Source organism: Gouania willdenowi, chromosome 11 (genome assembly GCF_900634775.1).
Source record: "Gouania willdenowi chromosome 11, fGouWil2.1, whole genome shotgun sequence".
Classification (NCBI taxonomy): Eukaryota; Metazoa; Chordata; class Actinopteri; order Blenniiformes; family Gobiesocidae; genus Gouania; species Gouania willdenowi.
Window position 1 is genome coordinate 20,527,027 of NC_041054.1, and position 27,868 is coordinate 20,554,894.

The window sequence follows — 27,868 nt, forward strand, 5'->3', positions numbered from 1 at the left end:
ATAGGAAATCATTAAATGTCTAGTATTATTCTGTCACCCATCTTCATTTGTTCTAAGAACACCAACTACAGTACATAGAATTTGAGGTTTACTTTACCAAACTCGCCGTTTTTTTCTGGAGTTTTAGCCCTCTGAAAAGTTCTTTAGAAGGCTCCTAAAAACGGGCTGTTTTTTGGGCCTTCATGCATATGCATGAGTGGGCGTAAACATACACGCTACTTCAGCGTCACATAAATAGTCCATTTAAGACGATAGTTCCTCGTTTTGTCCAACAGCTGCATCGCATTGGGTCGCAAACACATCACATCATCCCATAAAGGTGATACAAGGTGGTATAACGGCTACTAAAAGTGAAACTGAGTGTGAGTGCTCTTCGTTTTATCTATATACTACTGAACGTAAAGATATTAACTGTAATATCATGTTGTCTTCGTATGTTTTACCTGTGAGGTAGTTTGAGAGGAAGGAGCTTACATTCTTATGAAGGGTAGGAGGAGCCTGGATTGTCAGGAGGAGGAGTTTCTGTCTTATGACTCATAAGGAGGGAAAATCAAACTTGCCCGTTTGGAGCAGAATTTTTACAAAATGTGGAATAGCAAGGGAGGGAGGAAACAGAATATTTTCATATTTGGTCCTCTGAATGAGGCTAAAGGAACGTATGTAGCAAAACCATTATACAGTGATTTTTTCATAATACTGCCCCTAAAGGAAGCTTGAGTACCCAGAGAAAATCTATCCTGAGAGAATCCAACCCTGTCATCCTGCCCCTTACAGAAAGATATGGTTTGCATTAGTGTGAGTGTGAGCAGTGTCTGTTCAAAGTGTTGCATGAGGCTGACTGATCACAGTGTGTTCTCATCCAGGATGTTGGGAACACTCACACCAGCTGCACAGAATGAAAATAGGACAATGCAGAGGACGGAACAACCTCGCTCATTAAAACTGATGAATGTGTCAAAGGAAACCCTCGGCTCCCAGGGTCCCGAGTGCGACAGAGAAAAAGCACACAATCAGCAGAGTTTGAATAAACTGTAACTTTTTATTGCACATTCCTGTTCGGTCTTGCGATGACCTTTCACCTTTTGAACCTTTGAGAACAAACGCTCAAGTCAAGTTGCCCAGTGTAACCAATCACAGGTCAGGTTCCCTTAATGAGTTAGATTTGAAGCACAGGGAGGTCATGTCAATCCCATACTGGGAACGAGGGGAACGTTCAGTCCACGTCTTTGGGCTGACTTCATCACCCAAAGGAGAAGGGGGTGGTAGTGACATCATGGAGGAGACTTTAAACTGTATCCTCTCCCATTATAACCATTGACTCTTCACAACCTCCTCCTAAGTCCTTCTTTTCCATGAAATCCCTTGACCACACAATTTTTTTTTTTTCTTTTTTAACCTGTCCCTGTTTTCGTGACAATACCTGCAACATGCTTCAAATCTTATTTTGGCAACCACAAATAAATTAAAACATAAACATTCATAAAACACAATGTGACAGTTTTTAGGACGCTCTGAGAGATCAAATCAAACACATACAGTACAGAAACCTTAAATCAGAAATAAAAAATACAGAGATAAAGAGAAGCGTTTGCATTTCTGTTTTAAGTTTTTTTTTCTTCTTTTTTCCCCCTTTTGCTTTTTTCTTGAAAAAAGATATACAGTAGCTAGCTACCAATCACATATCACATGCAGATATAATACAACATAATCAGTTCACCCAGTTAGTGTCTGCAAACTACCACTCTAAACTAGATCACAAAATTATTTCTCTTGAAACCAGCAAACACTCAGCTTTTTTTTTTTTTTAAATATTTTTTTTTTTTTAGATATTTTGTCCTAAGATGAGTTGGCTTTTTATTGTCTTCTCTGGTGACAGGCCGAGAGAGTTCACTATTACCACCGACCCTGAACACACTAGGCCAATTTCAAAGACTACTAACACGCTCGTACACAATCACATACCAGATGGTGTGTAGATGTCTTTGTTTCTCTTTTTTTTTTTTTCCATGATGGGAGTGTCTCACTCACACACACACACACACACACACACACGCACACGCACACGCACACGCACACACACACAGAGACATAACAGGCGTTTGTGTTTGATACGGTGCAAAAAGAGACGCCAAAGTTGGGGTCAGTTAAATTTTTCAGTTACAGTTACGTTTTCAAATATCCATGTTCAATTACAGTTACCAGCATTTTTTTCAATTACAATTCAACTATAATGATTTTTTATCCTCAGAAAGTCAATTACATTTACGTTCTCAATTACAATTAATCACAATTACCGAGCCTGAAATAACTAACCTAATAAAAGTGAACCTTCCTCTTCTGTTATAGCATCTCTTACGAAATCAGCTGTAAAATACACTAAAAACAAATATCATCTAATTTATTTCAATCTATTGTTTACTTTGTTAGGCTTTCTAATCAATGACAATAATATAATTCTAATTGAGTGCCACAACAAAAATATTAATACCAATATTTTCATTGATTAGGAAGCCTAAGAAGGTAACCAAGGGATGAGTAACAAATTAGATGATAGATAATATTTTTAGTGTATTTCATGAGATGCTAACAGGCAGCTAACACATGAGGAAGGTAAAGTTTTATTAAAGGCTCAGTCATTGTGATTCATTGTAACTGAACTTTAGTAATTGAGAACGTACTTGTAATTGACTTAAAAGCGAAAAATAATTACAGTAATTGGAATTGGAATTGGAAAAAATGCTGGTGAACGTAATTGTAACTGAGTTGCAATTGAACATGGGTAACAAACGGGATTCCCACACCTTTTTTCACAATTTTTCAAAACTTTTTACCAAATTTCCACGGGTTTTTTAACGTACGCTAGCTGAAGTGATCTTAGCTACGCAGTTTTATAAAAGAGGCGGGGAGTGAATTTGCATGAATTTGTGAGATCTCGTGATTCCCGCTCAATTATGCAGTATTTTCACTTTGAAATAACGCTCAACATCTTTGGGTTTTAACACATTTTAAACGTTCAAATAAAATAATTAATATTTCCAGAACATTTCCAAAACAATTAAAAATATTCCATAACTTTTCAAGACTGGAAAATCATTTTTTTTTTTCCTCCTAAATTCATGACCGTGGGGACCTTGAATTAAAGATGCAATTGTAATTAAAAATTGTAATTGAATCCAACCCTGACATCACCTCCCCACTGCCTCAAGGGGATTGTGATGAAATTTGAGCCCCCCAGCACCGCCACCCCCCCTCCATCCTTCTGCTGTGGCTGCTCGTCTCTAATGACGCTCTGTAGAAATGTCAGTGGGAAAGCTGCTAATTGGACTGACATTTCACTAGCAGATAGCAAAACAAAACACACACACACAACAAGCTGGACTGGACGGACCTGCCTGGGTAGCTGAATCGTTGATTGATCGAGACCGACGTGAATTTTCATCATGAGGTCCTTGAAAATGGATGGAAATGAGGAAATCATTAATATTTCCACAGCAAATAAATCACAGGAGGTAAAGCACGTCGTTTGTATCCTCGGCTCTTATTCAAGACACCTGACATTTCCAACAAGTAGCCCAGGCAGTGATCAAAGCTTGCACCATTTGGTACTCTACCCCCCACCCCCCTCCCAGTCACTTATCATCATTTCCTCCTCTCTCCTAGAAACAGGCCATCCACACTGGCAGCAGTCCATCCCCTGTCTGTCTTCATTACTAGGTGTTACTGGCACCGTCGAGGCCACAGGTGGGCGTACGAACGCCTGCACGTTGTGTGTGTGTGTGTGTGTGCCTGTCTGTGTGTGCGCCTGGAGCGTCATTTCCTACCACCTCTTCTTTTTTTTTTTTTCTCATGTAGATTAAGAACGCTATGTGCACATTGATATTTGATCACAACTGCACATTAAAAGTACTAATAACGAGACGGTGGGTTCGATTTCACCAAACAGCAGAACTCCCTTTGGGCTTAAGTGTCATTCACAGTAAATCTGATTTCCCCTCTGGTTTAAAGGGGCCGTCTCCCTTGTTCACACATTCTCACAGACACACATCAGAACTCGTTTCCTCTGAAACCATCTGGTAGCTAAATTACGGAGCTTCTATGGTTAATTGAGGTTTCGTTTATCCAGACAAGGTTTTTCAGGACATATTTAGATAAAAACAATCTGAAAAACCTTGTCTGAATAAATGAAACCGCAACATACTATTAAAAAATAAGACAAAATGAATCTCGCAGGAACTATGGAACTTCTAGTCTTAGTCCTCGCCACACACTGCCATTCTATTTATCATACATAGTCTCTGCATGAAGCCTTTGTGACGTTTTCTCCCTCTGTTAGAAATCAATATCCATCTACGCAACAGTAAATGCTATATTTAGCCACAGGAGAGAAACGAAGTGAGGGAGTGAGCTAGAGGAATACGGTTAGAGAGAGAGAGAAAGAAAGAGAGCACAGATCCATGTAAATTACAATCATGTTGCATTGAGCTGTGAGCAACGGCACAGTTGAAAGAAAAAGGGGAAATGAAGGAGTGGATGCCCGTCTATTAAACATTAACAGCTTCATTTATATGTAAATGACCCGACAGAGAGGATGAGGATAGAATGGAAACAAGGACAGAGAGGAAGATGAGTTCCCTCAGTAGTCTTTCACACGTGTGCCCGATTTGTCTGACGGACACATGCATTGGTCTGTGTTGGAAAAATGTACAGACATCAAAATCCCTCATTAGTAGCACGCGTTCCCAGTTTAATGTCCGACGGAGTGACACACACACGTACATTTTCCATTCAGGCTTTCCAAACAGGTGAATGCATCCATAGGCGACAGAGAGATGAACCATGAGTCGTTTCTTAGTAGAGAAGTGACCATGGTTGGTGTGTGTGTGTGTGTGTGTGTGTATGTGTGTCAGCGCTCCGACCGTTTCAGTGCAAATGACAAAACTCAAACAAGAAAACATGGAGACACACAAAAGCAAAAAGGAAACAAAAATAAGTTCTGAAGAATTTGTCGAGTGGATGGTGAAGATGAGAGATTGTTGAGTTAGCGTGGTGTGACGTTTTGCACGTCATGGCTAGCTGGGTTTGTCCTGCTAGCACTGGATGGGGAGGTGGGGTTGGGGCGTCGAAGGGTCCGGTGCTCAGCCGTCAGACACAGGTGGGGACACCCAGCCGTACTTCTCATGGGTCTTCACCAGAGACTTAAACGTGGCCTCGGCTTCCTTGCGACTGAAGGCTTTTTTGGACTTTCCTGCTTTTCTACATATACGACCCTGCGAAATACAGAAACACAAGGAAGGACAAAACAAGGTAAATTTAGTGTGGAAAAGACAATATAAGCGTTCACACCTGGAATCGTTTTCTTGTATGTGTGACATGTCCTTCCATTGTCCAACCCTGACTCACTCCGCCCTGTTCCCTTGCCCCTCACCAAGGTGTAACACTGCCCTCTCTTTCATATATTCTCTCTTAAATAAAGTTTTCTTACCCTTCCTTAGGGAGGGATGTGATGGTCCCAATTATGCAATACAATAATAGCAGTTATTTAATTTAATTGCAATAATAAAACATGCCTAGTTGCCACAAAAAGATTGCACTACATATAGTTTTGAATTTCAACAGCATGTGTAGACATTTTTTGGTAGCACTTTACTTTGAAGTTTTATACGTAAAGGCTGACATTACGCTGTTGTTTGTTACCTTAACCCTACCTAACCCCACCAAATCCCTTCACCTCACCCAAAAAATGCCAACATAGCTCCAAAGGCATCATAATTTAGCGAACGACACTTAACAGCTTTCATGACACCTTGTTCATAATATTGACAGCGTTATGTCAGTCTTATGTATAAAACTTCAAAGTGTTACCAAATATTTTATGTTGATCAATGATGAGAGTTTTTTTTCCAACACAGAACGTTGTGGGTTAAAAAACTACTGTAGCCATATATTAAAGCTAAGCGGGTACAAAAAAAACTAAATGGTATATTATTCTGATTTTAACCAAACTGTCTTTTAGTCTCTTATAAGGTAAAAAGATGACTAAAGTGATACAGCCTAATTCCTGAATAGATATGATTTCCAAAATGGGAAAAGCCATTTTGCATTTTTACTCTATGTAAATAGTCTTGCCAGTAATAGTTATACCTGATCCCTCTGCGCTGTATTCATTTGTTTGATGGTTTTACGCAAATTTACCAACTCATTACAAACGCCAAAAACCTATTTTTTTTAACATTATTTAAATGTTAGCATCAATAATTTAGCTTTTAGTTCTCTCCTATTAGCCCCCATGGATAATATGTTTTCACAAATCTGCTACTAATAAATGCAGACAAGTGTTTTAGGGTACGATAAATGTGGCTTTTAAAAGCTACAATTGCCACTTACTGTATTAATAAGCCTTGTCGCAATCATTGTAACATTACAGTAATAGCATGGCATGTCAAAACCAAAGAGGGGGCAAAAACATTAAAATTTCATTAAGAACTAATGACAATCTTAAAAATAGTGTGACAAATGAGACACTGAACAATACATTAAACATACATAATTCTTGCAGGGTATTACTAGCAGAGTTAGAATATAAACGCTGAAGCTGGTGTTAGCGACGTTACAAGTTGAAGGAGCTAGCTAGCTTAACTGATTAATTGATGAAAGGTTTCGTTCCGTCCATGAGATCTGATGTTTTTGATATAATCAGGGATTTTGAATTATTCACAAATCGTTTTGAGAAATGAGAGATGAGGAAAAAAGGAAACACTTTAAAAAAGTGTTTTGTTATTTTTTGCAAATCCGCCATGTTTTTTTTGTTTTGTTTTTTAATAAAACACTACAAAACAGCAAAATGCATCAGATCAAATGGAGTAGGATTCTCTTCTCGATAATAGATCTTCTAAAAAGGCTTCATTGCAGTCATACTCCTTTAAGACAAATGAACCACACCGTCATCCATCCATTTTCAGACCCGCTTTGTCCTATTTCAGGGTCGCGGGGCCACACCGTCGTCTGCGTGGATAATGTTAATAATAATAACAATGGCTTAAATTTATATAGTGCTTTTTTCGAGGTCACTCAAAACACACTACAGAAGTTACAGAAAGCATTATTCATTCACACCAGTCATAGCATGGCTACCATTTCACATTTCCTACGGCCCTTCTGACCAACCACCAACATTCATGAACAATTTATACCCATTCACAGGAATCAATGTGGGTAAAGTGCCTTGCCCAAGCACATAACAACAATAACTTTGAGTGTGCATGATTCAAACCCCCAACTAGGGAATGTAACAGTATGAAAATTTCACACAGTGGTTAAAGTGACCAAAATTAACACGGTTATTGGTATACCACTGTATTTTTTTTAAATGTCTTCAAAATGTTGAAAAAACACTGATAAATTGAAATAATTTCACCAAGATTTATATTTAAATAGATTTATTATATATTAAAGTCTGGTGGCTCTGTATTTAGGAGTCAGTGATGATTTGCGTAGTTTTTCGGCACTTTAGACTCTGTTCGCGTTGGATTAGAGGGTGTTTAATGCAGTCAGGATGGGAGGAGGAGGGCGGTGCACCAAATGAGCGGTCCCCGGAAACATTTTTCCCATGAAAAAACGTCCCACACTGTGGTTATCAACCACGGCGGTTACCATGGTAATTAAAACAAATGGTAACCTTCAGCGTCTGAAATGTTACCGTGATACCGGTAACCGTTACATCCCTACCCCCAACCCTTCGGTTATTGGGCGACTCACTCACTACCACTGAGCCACGGATGACGCAGATAGTGGACGGACAGAGAGTGAACGGATTTGAAGAGGCAAACAGCTTTGATGCGGATCAGCCAATGACATCAATGATTAAAGACTTACAACCTATAAAGATCAGAATAATGAGAACTGAGGAGATATGGTGAGTGCTAGAATGATGAAAAAGAGTGTAAATGTGTAGAAAGCACCAATTTAAATTAATCGTACTTGAGGTTAAAATAGACGGTGTTATCATGTGTGCCATTTCCAATTCACCAGCATATTTTAGCCCATCCTCCCATTCAGACTGGGATAGTAAAAATACATAGGATAACATGGAGGGGGGGGGGCAGGGAAAATGGCGTGGGTGTTGCCTGGAACAATAAAGCTACTCGAGGCTATTGGCAAGAAAACGTAGGAGGATGAATTTGAAAATAAAAACAACTACTGAACGCGAGCAGAATCATAAAGTGTGAGTCATACCAGTAACACATGCAGAACAATCTTATCTGAACGTACCAAGAAGCAGATATCTAGACTTGGTCCTTCTCATCATTACACAACCAAACGCATGCTCAGCAATTCTTTTTTATTGTCTTTACCTTGCCTTTCTGGTTAAATAAAAAAAAAAAGAAGAAAAAAACTAGTGTAAAGACAGAGAAGTTATCACTATTACAACTGAAAACCGTGTTGCCTACATGTCACTTAAAGTCTGTTTCCAAAGAATTCCCTCTGAGACACATTAAGGGCTCCTTCAGGGAATAACACCTATTGGATCCAATGCCAAAAGCTAAACTGCTCACCACTGATACATACTCCTGTTCCTTTTTTCCACCAGCGTAGAAAACCTACCGCCTGCTGCTAGCATGTATAGCTTAGCTCAAACAGACAAAGATAAGTTGCCATTCATCTCAAACTCAGCAAAACCCTTGATAGAGTCTCTATAGTGGACTTTAATGTTATTCCTTTTCAAGAAAATGACAAGAACAGTAACTTCTATTACTAAAAACAAGACAAACATTTGCACAACTAAAAATTCTATCTATCTAGGCAAGTCTATAGATTGCAAGATTGTTTTGTCTAGTTCTGGTGTTTTCAATGTGATATTTCACAAAATATGTCTGGGTTTTTGTTAAAAACAATCTGCTGTTCAGATCTGACCAACCATTTTTGAAAGCAGTTTGTGTACATTTGTACTAAATAAAAAGGTTATAGTGCAACAGAGCGACCATGACACTAGCATGTTTTGAAACCAAAACACCAAGAGAATAGTACAAGTAGCTCCCATAAGCAGTGCCAGAATGCACCGCGACCGAGCAAAAAGAACCAATCAAAGCCAGGATTGTGTTTGATGGACTGTCTGACAGCTGTTGCTCACAGTCCCCGCCCCCTTCTGCAGTGGCCAAAACACAGCAATGCTCATAGCAAGGTAGTGCCTGTAGCGCCGTCTTTTTTACAGTGTATGGTCTGGAGGAGTAGAAGATGGAATTAGCGACTTTTCTGTTTGAAAGGTAATTTACATTATGTTTTGTTTGTGTTGTTTGTTTGAGTGTGTGCTCTGTGTGGGCTGCTGTAAGTGACACTGTGTTGTTGCTGCTGCTGCTGAGGTGTGTGCACATTGAGAAAGAGAAGCGCTGCAGTAATATGCTTTTGACAGAGCATGTTAAATTACTTTGATGTCGCTGTCGTGCTAAAGTTAGCTTGTTAGCTCCTCTGAGGGAAGGACTTTGGAGGCAGGGCAAGAGAGCAGCAGAGAGGAAGAGGGAGGGAGGGATCTGACAGTTACGGACTGTACCTTTAAGGTGTATGATTTTTTTTTGTCTTCATTCTTCTTTGTAAGCTTAAAATGTTTGGATGTGAGGCATCTTTTTATTTATTTTTTAACTAGAATTGTGAGTCACCAAATATGCAAAGAACCCTGAGTCAGCAAAGATAGTTTTGTTCACCTTGAACAGCCTAAAAGGTGCATGTAGCGAAGCGCATAGCATACTAACCTGCACTGTCTCTAGGAGAAATCTGAAATATTAAGCAGTATTTTGAAATGGACATTAACAAAGCAGAGACATAAAAGTCAAAGTTATATTTGCAAATAAAAAAGTGACAAGTTGGCAGTAAATGCAGTTATAAATGCTTTAAATCAGTGTCTCTCAAATTGGGGGTACGTGATGGCACTACAGGGGGCACTTGAGGGAGAGAAGGGAAAATTAATAAATAAAATCATTAAAAATATGGGGTTTTATCATGTTTATTTTTGATAATCATACTAATTATTACCAGCGACTCACAAAATGAGAGAAAAATACACAAGATAACAAAATACACACAAAAAAACCCATGAAACATACAAAATAACCAAAAACACACAACAACAACAACAAAAACAGACAAAATAAGAGCAAAATATACTAAATAATAAAAAGAACAGACAAACAACAACAAAATACACAAAATGACACCCAAAACACACAAAATGATGATGGAAATCATCTTGATTAGAATGTTTTAATGTTCCAGTCAGACAAAAGGGGGTAATTGCATTCAGAAATAAGAGAAAGGGGGTACTTGAGCCCAAAACATTTGAGAACCACCGCTTTAGAGATAGAAAATGATATGATAGAAAGTCCAATGCTTAAATTGACTTGCCTTCCTGAGATAATATTTTAACAGCATCTAATCAAAGAAGTCTAAACGTGAGATTAATTCATTTAAAAAAAACAAAAAAAAAACAAGATTTATCTTCTAAAAAAACACCATCAGCTCATTTGTGGTGCTGCTCATAAACCCAACACTCACTATGTTGGGATGCAACATAAAACAGTCAAAAAGGAGAATTAATCACTATGCTGCCCTGCTCTGTACTTCCTGTGCCCATTGGGAATAAATGAATGATCTGCAGATTTAGGTTATAGCTTCCGCTCCTGTGGCTGCAGTGGCCTCATTTCACAGCACGGCTCACACTCACGCGCATGCGCCTAATCTGTTTTACATAGAAATATTGTAAAGGGCTCACTTGCAATTTTCCCTTTGTATGTGGATGACATTACCTCAAAATGTACTTTTAACTCATTTCTCACATTAATTGAGAAAGATAACTGGATACGACTGATCCTGAGCAATGATGATTACATGATTTTTTAATGGTAAACATCCATTCATTTATCTTATAAACCTGCTGAAGTAACTCCAAAATCGTGCATACATTGTTTTTATACCAAATCGATCTACAGCCAATATGCACATCACAGAACAGGGCAATAAGGACAATAAGCAATGCTGGATAGGGATACAAAATCACACATTGAAATGTATGTATTTGGTTACATTCAAAACAGTGCAAATTATGTGCAAAGCAAGAAATAACCTACTTCCAAAAAAAAAAAAAAAATGTTGGTAATGTTCACAGAAAGAGAAGGAATTTATAATCTAATGGGAAGTATGAACATTAAAGTGTGCGTAACGAGCAGTGAGGGGACTTTATGGGACAGTTTGGAGAATGAGATCAAACAAAGTACAAGCATAAATCTGATTAAAAAGAAGCACAAAAACACATTTCTGAACAAGTATATATAGAAGAGGAAGTATGAGGATGGATCTAGATAAAATAATCAAAATAGTTACATTATAACTGCTTAGTATTTGATATAGGGATGTCCGGACACAACTTTTTCACTTCTGATCCGATATTGCAGCCTTGAGTATTGGCCGATACCGATATGGATCCGATACAATAACAGCACGAATCATACATACTTTTATTACTTATTTTATAATGTGGAATGTTAGAAAAGACTTGATCAAGTGATGTCACTCAAAGAGAAAACAATAGTCAGCAACAGCAGGGATGAGAAAAACTGACCCATTTATTATTAACCAGTTGGTTACATACATTTTAACCTTTAACATACCTGTAATATCTACAGTATCCTACAATTGAATAAAATAAATTATTATATCGGTTATGATATCAGAGATTTTAGATGCAGTCCGATAAAATCCGATATTCGTTTTCTGGCTGATATCAGACCAATATCCGATATCAATATTGGATCGGGACACCAATATATTTATGTGGTTGTTTGTTTATTATATATAACACATTTATTTATATGGACATTTATATAATGTGGCTATATTAAATGTATAATTATAGAGTGGTACAATATGTACAGTATATTTATTAGGTTTACACAATCAGGATTTTTGGGCCGATCATATGAATTCAGGTTATTATATCCTTCGGTACTATCCAATGTTTCTGGACCTAAACGCAGCCTTGTGACTGTGACGGAGTGGGAGAGTTGAATAATTTCCATGCAGGACCTGAACATAACATTTGTTGTCAGAATGTGTGTGTGTGTGTGTGTGTGTGTGCGTTGCCCTTTAACTGTGAATGAATGCGCCAGTCGCTCGACCAGTGTGCGGAGTGAGGGAGCGTGTGAGACCGGAGCAGATGGATTATCAGCTTTATGCTGTTTTTAGTGATTGGCAGCTGTTGAATGAAACCAGAGTCCCATGTCATACTCAATGACTGCTGTGAAGCAACTACAAGAGAGTTGGAGATGAAGCTGTGGAGGCAGACTCCACTAGCATTAGCATTAGCAGCAAATACATATTTACTGACTGTGGCAGTGCAAAACCCACCGTTGCTTATAGTCCATATAACAGGAGCATCTACAGAAAGCATCATCACGACAAAGACGTCATTGATCGGATCGGCAAATTAAGACATCACAGCTGATCACATTAAAATGCATAAAATGCTAAATATCGGCTGATGCGATATAGCCGATCAGATTAGTGTAAAGCCTAATATTTAGGTAGTGTATATGTATTTACAGTAATTTTATATTTACATGGACATTTGTGTAGTATAGGTGCAATATATACGTGTAAAATGTGTAGGGATAGTAAAAAAGTGTAAACACTACCCTCGTATTTTTCAAACTTGTGTATGATTTGTTGATTTTTTTTTTCTTAATACATGTTGAAAATAAAGTTCATTCATTAATAAAACTATAGACAGGGCAGATACACTAACCAAGCACTAAGTGAGAGAACATGCTATATGCACATGAGCTCTGAGACAAATGCTATGCTAACCACCCCTTCATGGAGCGACCAGAATAAGGGAATAGTATTAAAAAAAATGAAACAAGGTTTATTTTATTAAGTATTTGTTATTTTGAGGGCAGAAGGCTTGACTTGCTGAGTGAGTATAATAATGGGTATTACGTGGGGAGGTGAATCAACACTTCCTGTTCATGTTTTATTACATTACAGAGCCACAGCAAACAACGTTCCCCTCCTCTCTCAAACAGTGGATCTGTACGTTCTCTAAACTAAAGATACAAAGCTAACAGTATATCAGCAGAGACAGTGCACCATGAAAACTGCTGAGTTACTGTAATTGTGTTGCTTTTCTTGGTACTTGTACAATTTTGAGTATCTATCTATAATGCAAGAACGGTCTGCGTGTCCGTGGAGCGAATATCTCCCCAACGCAGTGTCTGATCGCCCTGAAACTTTGTCAATGGCTTGCACATACATATATATATATATATATATATATATATATATATATATATATATATATATATATATACAGTATATAGACAAATGGCCATTGTTTCAATGGTGTGACTGTTGTAGTGATTGATTGCAGAGAGGATGCATCCTTACCCAGACATTGTGTTCCCATTAAACCAAGAGCTACACATGTTATTTGAAATAGGAGCAGTTTGTCATTGGCCAAGGCCCGACTTGGACAACGTTAGTTACTAATTGAGAAACAATTGATGTTCGTTTGCAAACCTCACTTTCAACACTTTCAATTCAGGGTGACTGTAGTGAGGAACACTGAAGCATTTCAACATAAAACGACGTTCAAAAAAGGAGGAAGAGTGCATGAGTTTTAATTTAAGTTAACACTTTACTTGAAGTTTTAAACATAAGGCCGACATTACGCTGTCATTATCTGTCATTAGCATGAATAAGGTGTCAGTAAGGCTGTCATTAAGTGTTGTTCACTAAATTATGACACCTTTGGAGCTATGTTGGCATTTTTTGAGTTAGGTGGAGGGATCTAGTGGGGGTGAATTAAACTTTCAGTTACAATTAAGTTTTCAATTACTCATGTTTTGATTGATTGATTGTTTATTCCGAGTTTAATGTACATTACAGATACACTTGACTCTTTTCGAATTAACATGCTTTCATATATAATATACATAAACTCGTAAAGGAGTGGGAGGAAGTTCCCACCCCTGTAATTGTCATAATTCATATCAGCTGTTCAATTACAACTCAATTACTATTACCGTGACCAGCATTTTTTCCAATTACAATTAAATTTAAATGATCTTTTATTCTCAGAAAGTCAATTACAATTACATTCTCAATTACAAAAGTTCAAGTACAATTAATCACAATTACTGAGCCTGACATAATCTAATCAAAGTATTAGCTTTCTGTTATCATCTCTTATGGTAACGCGCCCTAAATCAGCTGTAAAATATACTAAAAACTAATATCTATCATCTAGTTTGTTTCCTATCAATTGGTTACCCTGTTAGGCTTCCTAATCAAAGAAAATATAGGTTTTAATATGTTTGGTCTGAACCTTTTTTGTGTCGGTATACTCCATGATTTAAATTTGTTTTTTTTATGGTAAAATGTGGGAAGGCTTGATATGAATCACATTTTAATCATTATTAACTACATATATGTAGATCTGTACATAGAACTGTAACATGGTTCCCCAGTTTAGAGTTCAATTATAATTGACAATTTCTATAGAATTTTCATGGCAATTACAATGTCAATTATCAGAACTCAATTACAATTACGGCATTAACAAATTGATTAAATTTAAATTATAATTATGCCATAATTGTAATTAATTATAAAATACACAATTACATATATAATAGACGCCAACCCTGGTTAGGGATTAGAGTAACAAACGACACTTAATGACAGCCTTCATGACACCTTATTCATGCTAAAGACAGGCATCATGTGATAATGACAGCATAATGTCAGCCTTTATGTTTAAAACTTAAATTAAAGTGTTACTGAATTTAATAATTGATTATTGATGCACAAACTAGTATGAATAAGATAAGTTTGGGGAAGAAAAAGTGATAAATAAATAAGAAATATTTGTTTATGGGAGAACAATTGTCCACACAAGTGTGTTTGTGTGTGCGCGTGTGCAATGTGGTGGCTCTAAACGAACGCCCTGGGCCTACGCAGTGCCATGTCAGTGTGTATCTATTTCAGCTAAGCGCTCGCTTGTTGAGGGTGAACACTCATGTAAAGGGGGCTGCTGGGTAATCGTGTGAATGGAGTTCAGTCAATGGGAGAAAAAGGGAAATGCCCCAGTGCATGTTGGGAAACTGCTCCGGGGGGGGCGGGAGTTTGCATAATGCTGACACACACTCCAATAGGTTGGGATACATAAACAGAAATCGATGTCATCATCGTCCACAGCTGACTGGTAAGGCAAAGAGCAAAATCAGTTCACCAATTTGTTTTTAATTAATTGGCTCGATTTAGTTGGGATTTCCTTTTTTTCTTCCTCCATTATATTAAACTATATTTCATATTAAAGATCCCTGAATGTCATTTTCAACTTTTCACATTTCAAGAAGAGTTTTAAAAATTGGGTCTTTTGTTGTGGGATGGAGACCGTAATCTATTTTTTTAATCGACCAATTGAAAAAATACAGAATCAGAATCAGAATCAACTTTATTGACCAAGAGTGTATGAATACACACGAGGAATTTGTCTTGGTGACCTGTGCTCTCTCAGATAGTGTAACATTAAATAATAACAATCCACTAGAATAAAGAAAAATAAATAAAAAAGAAGTATAAACATAAATATAAGAGTAGTTAGACTATGTGCAAACTAAATAATAATAATAATAATAATAACGAAATAAAATAAAAATACAATAATAATAATAATAAGATAATAGTGCAGTAGTGCATTGATGAGTAGTGCAGGTGAACATTTAAATGAAAATATTATGTCCATGAACATTTCGCAGTGACAGGTTGATCCAGGGTTGTTATGTTTAGTTCCATGGTTATTTCACAGTAACAGAAACAGGTCTGACACTCTATGACTGTGTAGTGTTGATCACAGTGACAATACAGTTTAAACTGTTGCCAACTTTGGCCCTAACGCTTTTTTCCCCCAAGTCTATTAGTGTTATTTAAAAAGAATCCTAAAGTCTTTGAAAAATCGTCATTCGAAGATCAATGGCTAACAAAACAGTCTGATTTACTCGCTATTTTCAGGCACCAAAGCATCAGCCGCACACTGAGCTCTTCTTCTCTGCTTCATCGTCTACTACTAAACCGCAAAGTTGGAACCAGGGTTGGGGTTAATTATAATTGTAGTCACGTAACTGATAATTAATTACAACTATGGTGTAGTTAGAATTGTAAATTTTGTCATTTGTTGCTTCTGTCGTAATCGTAATTAAATTGTAATTGAGTTTAGATAATTGACTTTGTAATTGCCATGAAAATTCTATAAAAATTGTCAATCATAATTTAACGCAAAACTGGGGAACCATGTTGCAGTTCTATGTACAGTTCTTTACATACAGTATGTAGTTAACAATGATTAAAATGTTTCATATCAAGCTTTCCCACATCTTACCATATAATAAATAAATAAATCTAGGGATAAACTGATACAAAAAAGGCTCAGACGCCCACACCAAAAATATTAAAACCTATATTATTATTGATTAGGAAGCCTAACAAGGTAATCAATAGATAGGAAATAAATTAGATGATATATATTTGTTTTTAGTGTATTTTACAGCTGATTTAGGAAGCGTTATTATAAGAGATGCTAACAGGAAGCTAACACAAGAGGAAGGTTAACTTTTATTAGATTATTTATTTCAGACTCAGTAACTGTCATTTATTGTAATTGAACTTTGGTAATTGAGAACAAAATTGTAATTTACTTACTGAGGATGAAAAATAATTGTAATTTCAATGCAATTGGGGAAAAATGCTGGTCATTGTAATTGAACATGGGTAATTGAAGACATAATTGTAACTGAAAAATGTAATTGACCCCAACCCTGGTTGGAACCATCGCTCCCTGCGGTCATATATTATTTTTCTGTTCACAACTCGTTTTATCCTCTTTCGGTAAATAAAAGAGGTTACATCGATATCTCTAACTTTTCCTGATTATTTAGGGCAATAAAAAGCAGCAGAAATTGACATTTTGACTGAAAAAGCTGCTAAATGATCTATAAAGCAGGATGAATGTTTCACTCCAACAGAAAACAATGGGACGTTTACAAGGAAATGGCGCCATGTGATGTCATCGATCATGTGATTTCAAGATGGCGGAACACAGCTTTTAAAAAGTTGTCCCATTTTTAAAAGCTAATAAAGCAAATACGGTAAAAAATATTGTGTTTTCTTAGGCATAGATCTTCTAATAAGGACATTTAAAAGATTTTAGGCCACATTTGTAAGGAAAGCAGTGGAGGATCCTTTTACTAGAAGCGCGTCCACCATATAATGTCTATGTAAACCTGATGCTGTTGGCGCTTTGGACGCGTTTGGTGTGAACGTGCCATTAGGTTTAAGGTTAAGGTTAGGTTATAACCCAATATTTCAACCATTTTTAGGGATAGGATTAGGGTTATGTTTAGTTTTCGTCACGTGACCTAAACTGGCCAAATAGGGGCGCTGCGTAATGAAGAAACAAGACAAATCTGCAAAACTGTAATCGTTGATATCCAGTCATTAATAGATTTAACTTTTATACCTTAATATTTATAATCTCAACAGGTTTGTTGCGGAGCTGGACTCTATCCCAGCTTTTATAGTGTCACATAAGAGTATTTAACCCTTTAACTGTCGGATAAAATTAAAAGTAATCCATGATGGATATGAGTCACTACCTTTTTCAGACTAACAGGATATAAAGCAGAAATTACACATACATTAGGGCCGTTCGATATGAACAAAAACCCATATTGATATTTTTTTCTCAAAATGGCGATACACAATATAAACCTCAATATTTTTCTTACCAAAAGGAAAATTCTGGGTTAAATTTGCTGATGTAAAATTTCCACAAAGACATATTTATTAACAAAAAGCTGCACATGGTTCACTTTTGGCTTTTTCTCCTATAAGGGACAGCACGTGTGAGTGAGTTCTGTAGTGTGGCTGGTTTAATGGAAGGACTGGGTTAGGACGCACTCAGAAATCTACTTAACTGTGCTTTTCTCGCTGTTCTGAGAAGTATTGACCCCTAAAATGAGTATTTTATGACTAAATGAGCTATTAAATAAAGATATTTTCTATATCGCCAAAATAGAAACCTCGAGACATTGCCCAAGCCTAATATACATACATATATTATACTACAATGGCATAGTCAAATCAATTTAAAATAACAATTTTAAATGATTCCCCATTTAACATTATAGATTGCACACAGACTTTTTTCCTCATCCATCAATAATAACTTATGGCACAACTCTTTAAAATACACCAAAAGGTTAAGTTCAAATTCTAAAACTAGCAAAACATCAGAAACAAATGAATAAAAAGGCCTAAATTTAAGGTTTAATGTTGGACGAGACACAGGAAAGAGTTTAGACGAGCCTACAGACACAAATAAATAATGTACATGAGCTAAGGGGTACTTGCCATAAGAAATAAAGGGGAAGGGGTGCATGGGGCACTAGAGTTTGGGAAACAATGCTATAGTAGAAAGTTTAGAAACAATATAGCATTTATCAAAGACTAAAGCTATATCTGCAGGAGGAGAACAGGTCACACACAGTATTAGGTGCCATAGAATTCCGACAGACGTTAGCGAACTACCTCTGCACTGCCAACAATAGAGCAGCTCAGATCAATTACCAAACAGGATCCAATGACACGCTGGTCAAACTCGATGCCGTTTACTCAGGTTCAACAAACTTTTCTCATTCACTGGCTGTGACCCAGACTTCTGTTCCATGTGAAAAAAGATAAGTAACAGGAGGTGATGCTATTAAACAATGTTTCAAACTCAATAGACTTGACAAAGGCCAAACTAGAAAAGTTCAGTCATCCGCACAAATACACTATGTTTTTCTGACTACAACATTTTGCTCAGAATACTATAAAAAAGAGCACAGGATGAGCGAGTGATAACACACATTTTAAAGGATCTCATTTTGTAAATAAGTGGAATTAAACAGAATTTTGTGTTTCTTGAATAGATTTATTTTCTATAGTTTTTAATCATTTCTGGTAGGGCTGGGTGATTTTGCCTAAAAAAAAAAAAAAAAAACGCAATTTTTTTAAAGAAAAATTCGCGTTTCGATTTGATTTTTTTTGCAATGCAATTATTGTTGTGATTGTCCTCAAGAGTAAAAATGCATAGAACAATCCCAAAATAAAAAGTAAATGAGGCTCTGTCATTCAACAATTTCAAGCTTTAACCCAGGCTTAAGCAAAAGTGCAACAGCGCCTTCACAGTAGCTTAAATGTTCTGATTAAGAAAAGTAATAAACTCTTCCCTTAGTATCTCAGCATAGGGCGAATAAAACATTAAATATGTCTGTGGCACACATATAGCTACTCAGAGGGTAAACACATGTTTATATATATATATTTATTTTTTTTTTTTTTTAACTTGAATCGTTTTTATCTACAAATTCGATAAAACAATTTTTTTTTGCCCAGCCCTAATTTCTGGTCATCTGCCACCTGGTGTGGGACCAAGGCAGACTCTGGTATTTTCAGTTCATGTTCTAATCAAAATCATTTTCACCATCATTATTATGATTATCATTTTTAACTAAGAATAAACATTGCAAAACACCATTTTTTTGAAAGTTTGTTCATTTTCAACTTACCTACTGTAGTGCCATCGCATACCCCTAGGGGCACACGTACCCCCATTTGAGAAACACTGCTCAATGTCATAACAAATTTGTGCTCTTGTTTATGCTTGTGTAAACATTTGACCACTAGGGGTGTAAATCACCTGTTTCATTCCGATACGATACGATATTGATTATTAGAACAACGATTCGATATTTGCCGATGTCACAAAGCCTGCCACAATCTTTTTTTTTACATTAAATAATAAAAAGACAATATTGATAAAGATTTTTTCTTACCAACTAACATTTGGTGTTTTAACAAAAAATGAAAGCGGAAGGCAAAATGGCGATAGATATCAATGTTTCTTCTTTAGATCGATTTGACTAAATTGTTGATCAAACAATCGATTAATCGATCTAGATCAATTAATCTTTATACTCTTACTGCCCACAGATATCAGAGAATTGGCTTAGGATCAAAGAATTTAGTTACAAATATTTTGACCTAAAATACTTTCTTTTCTTTTTTTTTTTTAAGAGTGGGAATCTTTAGGTTTAGCTCATGATGCGATTACAATTATAGGTACTGTCATTTGATCATGAATTGATTATTGACGCACATTTCACAGCATTTTCTTTGTTTCTCACCACTAACAGATCAGGTTCAGACCTGACTAACATCAGTGAGACGTGAGTCAGGTCTGAACCCAGCAGCTCCCTCAGATCTATGGACACAGGTCAGATAGTTGAGCCCAGAGTTCACAGCAAACACGGTGACGCTGCTTTTAGTTGTTACGCTGCAAGTGGAACAAACTTAAGTCAGGGTGAACATTTTTAAATCCAAGTTAAAGATAATCTTTTTTTCTACTGCATATGCCTGAGAGGGAGATTTATCATCATATTATTGTTGATTTAAGGCTTTTAAAGCTCATTTTAAATGTTGATTTTAATGTTATTATTGATTTTCAAACTGTTGGAACTTTTTTATTTGAATTTTTAATTTGCATTGCCTTGTCTTTAAATAAAATGACAAAAACCATAACATTTGCATTCAAGCTGTATGGTAAAGTGCCAAAGTTGTGACATAAACAATACAATAAACAAACGCAGCTGTTCTAAATGATGTATTATATCCATTTCATTATATCTAATAAACTAAATCAGCAGCTCAACCACAGCTTTTTAAAAATCTGTTGATATTCCTTCTGCAGTAATTTGTGTAATTGACCATTTAAATAATCATTATTGGAAATGTATACATCGATTATTCCTCCCAAGTTAATTCTCTGTGTTTTTCCCTTCATGCAGTCATTCAGTGGGCTGGACTACGAATGTCGGATTTAGCCGACGGGGCCTTGAGCTCGACATGTCTGTTCCTTTCTGAGTCTTTGTGTCTATTTGCGTGTGCAGGTAAGAACACGTGCAACTCTGTTTACTTTGAACTCAGTGTCCCACAGCCCTCATCTGCTCACTAAAAATAGTAGGAGCTTTTAAACAAGCCACTTTTGTCATGCAAACACAAAGACCAAGGGTGAATCAATATATACAGGTACTGTGTTCAGGTTTTTATATATATAAGTGGTGGGACTTGCAGAACAATATTTGACACGATAAGCAAAGTTTTTCCAATTGAAATGGATTTTAGGTATATGATCGAATGAATGAAAACAATAAATGAGCTTAAACAACAAACGTGTGTTAATCATTTCCATCACTGAGTGCAAACACAATGTGCAATATGAATAAATATTATTATTATTATTATTATTATTTTTGGTTTGTTTTTTGTTCTTTTTCTGTTCTTCACACCAATTACCATGTTAAATTCCATGTGCTGTTTTTAAACTGTACTTGGTGAATAAAAAAAAACCTGATTCTGAGAACCCCGTTTCCACATTAATGTAGGATCACCCCCATTTTCTCAAAAAACCCTGAAGAAATAGGAGTAATCTAGGAACCAACCCAACCCAAAGTCCCAGCTCTCTCTCTCTCAGCTATATATACAGTATATATATAGAGAGAGAGTGTATAGGTCTGTGTTCATTGGCTATCGCAATACATGAGGTTTGCACCTCCCAGAAAACAAGAACAGGAGTAAAACTGGGAAAAGAGATGCCCACAAGCACACACAGGAATGATTAATCAATATTGTTTCCATTAGTGAACCAGGGAAGGAAAGACACTGCACCATAATGAGAGAACACTGCAGGCCTGCTAGCTACGCTTCACCTTCTCTCCTTTTTTACTTGACCTATGTGTGACAGATGTCCGATGACCACAGAGGACTTGGGGAGTAGTTACAGTATATCATCAATGACCAAAAAATAAATAAATAAAGAAGCAACAATGAGTGGCTCAGGCAGAGCAGGAGAATCCAGCAGCATTTACAGAACGCCTCATCGTTCTCGTTCTCTATCGTCACATGATGTCAAAACACAAAAGGACCATCAAAGAGAACGTATAGCAGGGACTATATGTGACGAATAGAGCATGATGAGAAAAAAAACAAACAGGACAAGACGATCCTTCTCTGGTTAGGGAGGAGAAAAATCTACAGAGATTTTATATGATTATAGGCCTGAGTTCATTTCAAAGTTGCAGCCATTTCCTCTGAAATTGCATGGCTGCAGCTGAAGGGCACTGGAAATGTGAAAAACAGATTTGAAAAGATTACATAATCCAGACGGTCTGAGGTCTACACTCCATGCTAACCCTCTTCCATCTACACCCCCCACCCCGATTGTTCCATAAGCTAAATGATAGCTTTATTCCTCCGTTTTTCTAATAACCTGATAAGACAACAGATGCATGGAGGCTGCAGCTCTACCGTTGCATGGCGGCAGGTCTTTGTTGTCAAAGGATGCTGATTTATGGAGGGTGATAAAACGTGAGCACAGCCAGGCTGCCTCGTGCAAAATGGCTGTCGTAAAGCCACATAAAGATTAATATTATTCACAATCATGGGTTTGATTGCACCACAGTGGGAGGAGTCAGTGAGGGGTCAGGGCTGACACACAGGCTGAAAACTGAGCCACAGTAAATCATCCAACCAACAATACAGAACAAGAACAGGGATGAACAATATTGGATTTCAGGTTAATATTTTAGAACTTATTTGGTGTACAGTATAACTGAGACGATAGTTGCTAGTAATTATGCATTCGAGTGGTAAAAATGGCATTTTTACAAGATAAGAGCATTCTGTCATAGCTATATATGAGGAAAAACAATCAAACGTTTGGAAATCAATAAATACAAATCCATGGGTGATGAGGCATCTACGTATGAGATGTATGGGTTGATCAAGGAAGTAAATCCTGTTTATTTATCAGTTTTGGTGGAAGCCAATATCAATAACTAAGGGTGTAAAAAAAAAAAAAATTGGCGATACATCGCGATATTTCACCGTGCAATTATTTTACAGTATCGATCCAAAAAATGTCCAAAATTATTTTTTCAAATCATGTTTTTTTTTTTTTTTTTTTTTTTAACAAAAAAGCCATTTAATTGCACTAACAAATGCATAGCACGTAAACGCACGGTCCCTAGGTGTCAGTGAACCACATCAGACCATCTTTAACTACCTCACTCCTCAATGCATTTTAGCTTAGAAGTTGATTTCACTTTATTTTCTAGGGGTGTGTTGCCTGGCATCTGATGATACGATTCGTATCCCGATACATAGGTCACAATACGATACCTGCAGTTTATATATATATATATATATATATATGTCTTAAGAAACAACTAATCTGTAAATGTGTACACCTTCAAGAGAACATTATGTATGAAATATATTTTATTGGCATATTTTACACTCAAAACATTGGCTTTAACATGTGCCAACAACTTAAAATAATAAAATAACATACAATCTGCCTGTGGCTTTTAAACCGACTTTGACTTTAGTGCAACTTAACTGAAATATATGCTTACAACAACACATAAATGCAGAAAGTTAGTACTTTCTTTTTAGATTTTATTGAAAAAAACACAAGCTGGTCAACATGCCCAGGTTTCAGCACTTCTTTGTGCAGTTACAATGTCTCCTGCAGTGGAAAATACTTTCCTGGTTAAATAAAAGTTAAAAAAAAATAGATATGGATGCATTTTTGAATCGATCCGAGAATCGCACGACGTAACATCGCCGAAAGTATTTTTTCCTACACCCATATTATTTTCCTAAAACAAACTGGGCACTTTAATAGATATATGTGGTTCCTTTAAGAACTTAACTGAATCAGAATCTGTTGTAGAAGCAAAAGTTAAACTTTTTGGAAAAATTAAATTTGACAGATTGATAAACATACCAATTGTTTTTAAATATTTGTACTTGAATTAAAGTGAGTTACCATTTACTTGTTCTCACAAATCAAAACAATTAAATGTATTTCATACCATTTTGTACTTGTAAAGGTCAAATCTGTAATTACTGATATTACGATGTATATTGTATTGTTTAGTATTGGAATATATTGTATCGTGAAACGTGTTGTTTCGTCAGATTCATGGCAATGCATTGCACCCCCCTACCAATAACGTGCCGATAATATCGTCATAGTTTGTCCTCTATAGAATAACTATACAGACACAATCCTTACGCGAGATCTCCACATCTAGATTAGGCTACGCTTGAGTCATGAATAATTTAATCATGGAAAAATGACTTTCACTTATTTGGACAAACCTATTGGTGCTAGACATCATTTATAGGAGCAACCTATGCCACTTCTATGTGCAATATTATACCCATTACTCATTGTAAAACCCCACTTACCACTTTTTTTAATATATTTTCTGTACTTTTATCTTGTCCAATATCTATTATTTATAATATTATTTTTTTTCCCCTTAATTTTCCTTTCTGCATTTTTCTATTTAGTTTTCTTGCTTGCTCTTTGTGTCTTTGGCTGCAGTAATATGTTAATTTCCCCAGTGTGGTATAAAATAAAGTATAATCTAATCTGGACACACAGAAATGCAAAGTCAGGAATCAAACCACTAACCAATTAATTAGGAGTCAACCCTGTCTCCCACCTGAGCCTCAAATCAGGGCAATGAAGCAAATATAAATGTACATCTCTTTTTGTTCATATGTTGGATCAGAGGTGTCAAACTCATTTTAGTTCAGGGGCCAAATACGGACCAGTTTAATCTCAGATTATAGGGAGAAAACAAGCAATTTTACCATTCACATGCTGTAGTTTGCACTTCCATGTATAATAATAGTATTTAAAGAATGTATAAGGCACTGACGATATCCAAGCAAAGTGACAGATTATCGGTCCCTGTCAGATCTTCACTCAATTTTTTTTTCTTCTATTTTGTGACCAATTTTTATTTAATTTGGGGAAATTTTGAGGAAAATTGTAGGATTTGGGAAAAATTCAGTACTTACAACAATTTGAGATTAAAATTACTTCCATCATGTGTAAAAGGCATGGGAAAACTGAGCCCTGTAAAAAGCATTGTGCAGTTTCATTACATTTATTGTATTTAGAAGGACTGAGAAACCTACACTGTAAAAAAATAAAAATAAATAAAAAACAACCTGTAGAATCTACTCAATCAAATTCAGCTTACAATTTGCAATCAATATTTTAGAATCGATTTTTACCCATTTTTTTTTTAGTTCATAACTCTCACATTCATAGCTTTGGACAGGCATTGTAAGGTAAGCTAAACCCCAATTCATGCACAATAATTACATTTTTATATGCTAAATTTGGTGGATGATGAATTTCTTCTGGTGTTTTTTTTGTTTAATTTAAAAAAAAAAAAAAAAAAATTAAGTCCCTAAAGTTTTCTTTGATTCATATTACTTTCATCGTATCTGACGTTCTATCTTTGCAACATATAAAGAAATAAATACTTATTAGTACGTACCATGGTGTACAACAATATGTAAAATACTGCAACAGATTAAGATGAAATGTCACTAGTGTTACCAAGGTTACTAATGGTGACACGTCATACTGCGTGGCAGTATAAGTAATGTGATGTATTGGAAAACAAAAGCTGGAAGCAATAATAGTCCATGAAACAACACCACAAAGCATGCTGGGAAAGCTGTACCCCGGATGTTGCGATAGTAGTGAAACACTACTCTTATTTATTTTTTTCAGTTTTTACTTGAATCAAGAAGTTAGATTTAGAAAACTAAGATAAATGAGGAAACCATAATGAATAAGCCAAAGCACTAATCACGATGCAAAATGAAAAATAATAAATCGTTTTTTTACAGTGTAAGAGTTAGTGGGTGATTTGCACAATGAGTCATGTTTACTGTCTCCTGCAGGCCAAATTGGGAGATTTAAAGGGCCGGATTTGGCCCCCGGGCCTTGAGTTTGACACTTGTGTTAGATTAAAGCTGTCTTGTGCACAAAATGGCTTTCTGTGCGTAATTTACGCATAACGCATGGATGCATCTGTTTGAAATGGATGTTAACAGAAGTGATGGTACCCCTCACCTGTCCTTTAACGAGGCTGGCAGCGAACTGCCTCATGACCGCCTCCACAGTGTAGGCGCTGGACCATCCGCGGGGGGTCAACAGCTCCATGCAGATGGCCCCTCCGTCCAGCACGTAGCCGTTCTCCAAGCGGGGGGTCAGCACCCGCATGAAGGGCGGAGAGAAGGGGAAATTGTCGGGGAAGGTGACGTTGAGCAGGATGAACTCCGTGCTGGTCTCCTTCATGTCCTGCCACAGCGCGGAGTCCTTGTCCACCTGGTGCAGCTTGACGTTCCAGTCGTACAGGTTATCCTCCACCAGCTCCACCGTGATGAAGTTATCCCCTAACCTCCGGATCTCCTGCAGCTCCTTCATCAGCCTCCGTGTCCGGACCTGGGTGCAGTGCTGCCGGTGCGGGGCCAGTGGAGGGATGGTGGAGGCCCCTCCACCTCCACCTCCACCTCCACCGGTCTGCTGCTGCTGCTGAAGCTGAAGCTGCTTCTCCTTGGCATCCTTGCCCTGTTTATCCTTCCCGGGCGGCTTGTCCTTGACGTGCTGGTCCAGCTTCCTGGCTTTAATCTCCGGGGTGCTCAGGATGTTGGTCTCGTTGGTGTTCTGACAGTTCTTGTTGTTCTTTTGGCTGCCTTTGGTCCCCTTTAAGGAGCCCTGGTGGTGCTTGGGGTCCTCGGTGTCCCGGTCGTGCAGACGGATCAGACCGATCTTCCGCAGTAGGGTGGCCATAATTCTCTATTGACTTGTAAATCCCTCACCGATGCCCCCGCACCAGGGGCGACAATCACGTCTTTTGGGAAGTCGCAGACACGACCTTTTGAATTTATCAGTGGTGGTGATGATGGTGATGATGATGATGATGATGAACCTGCTGCTGCTGCTGCTTATACCGCAATCCTCCGTCCGCTCACGATCACTGCGCTGTTCTCTCCTCAGTGCGCATCGCCTCCACTACAAAATAAAAAAATAAAATAAAAAAAAGCACAGAAAACAGAGACGCTGAATAAACAGGAGTGAAATCACAATAATTAATCAAACAGATCGATATGCCATCACGTCATTTGTGCTCCCAACAAGTGAAAGGACACTGCAGCGGTGCGTAACGCAGGAGAGGATCTTCCTTTCATTTCCATGGGAAACACAAAGTAAAAAGAGAAACGCACCAGATGATAAGGGAATAGTAGTCTATCATCACCGATATTCAACATATTAATCAAACCTGCTATGTATAGGCTAAATAAATAAACACAATGACAAACACTATACCTCGATCACCAGTCCAGCATTACAGTCACATATTGTATGTTCCTTCATCGCTATATTCTATTCTATTCTATTCTATTCTATTCTATTCTATTCTATTCAGAAGCCTACACTATAGCACAGTCCGACCACCGGTGATTCACCACCAGCAGTCCGCTCTTACCGGGGAACGGTGAAAACCCGTGAGTTCTGTGACTGTCCACCGTTGAGTCCAGTTCTGTTCCGCAGTGGATCCAAAAACAACGTAAAACAGAACAAACGGGCTCCACCATCGAGTCCGTTTCTCAACAAGAGCCGCGTTTAGGTAGGTAGGTAGGTGTGTGTGTGTGTGTGTGTGTGTGTGTGTAGCTACTGCAGCTTGTGCTTTAATGCAGCCGAGGACGAGCCAACCCCCGGTAATCCTCCTCCTCCTCCTCCTCCTCCTCCTCTACCAGCCAGCAGGTCCTGACCGGAGGCCCTTCAAAATAAAAGCACGGAGATGGGACGCAGTTAGTAGGCTAGTTGCTAGATTTAAAAAAAATA

At 37.2% G+C, this 27,868-nt stretch overlaps 1 protein-coding gene across 1 annotated transcript; it reads right to left on the minus strand.

Moving 5' to 3' along the window:
- Window positions 1-1,019: 1,019 nt before the first annotated feature.
- Window positions 1,020-27,734, minus strand: ube2ql1 (ubiquitin conjugating enzyme E2 QL1). The gene is made up of 3 exons (XM_028461476.1): window positions 27,510-27,734; window positions 26,093-27,034; window positions 1,020-5,267 (listed from the first exon to the last, which is right to left on the minus strand). Exons 2-3 carry the CDS (start codon window positions 26,810-26,812, stop codon window positions 5,136-5,138), a joined length of 852 nt encoding a protein of 283 aa, XP_028317277.1. The 5' UTR covers window positions 26,813-27,034; window positions 27,510-27,734; the 3' UTR covers window positions 1,020-5,135.
- Window positions 27,735-27,868: the final 134 nt, after the last annotated feature.

Bases quoted from the DNA above. Each gene is read 5' to 3' on its own strand.
- ube2ql1 (XM_028461476.1), bottom strand. From the start codon at position 26,812: ATGGCCACCCTACTGCGGAAGATCGGTCTGATCCGTCTGCACGACCGG. The intron at 5,268-26,092 runs GTGAGGGGTACC...TGTATTTCGCAG, and splicing joins CCAGCCTCGTTAAAGGACAG to GGTCGTATATGTAGAAAAGC.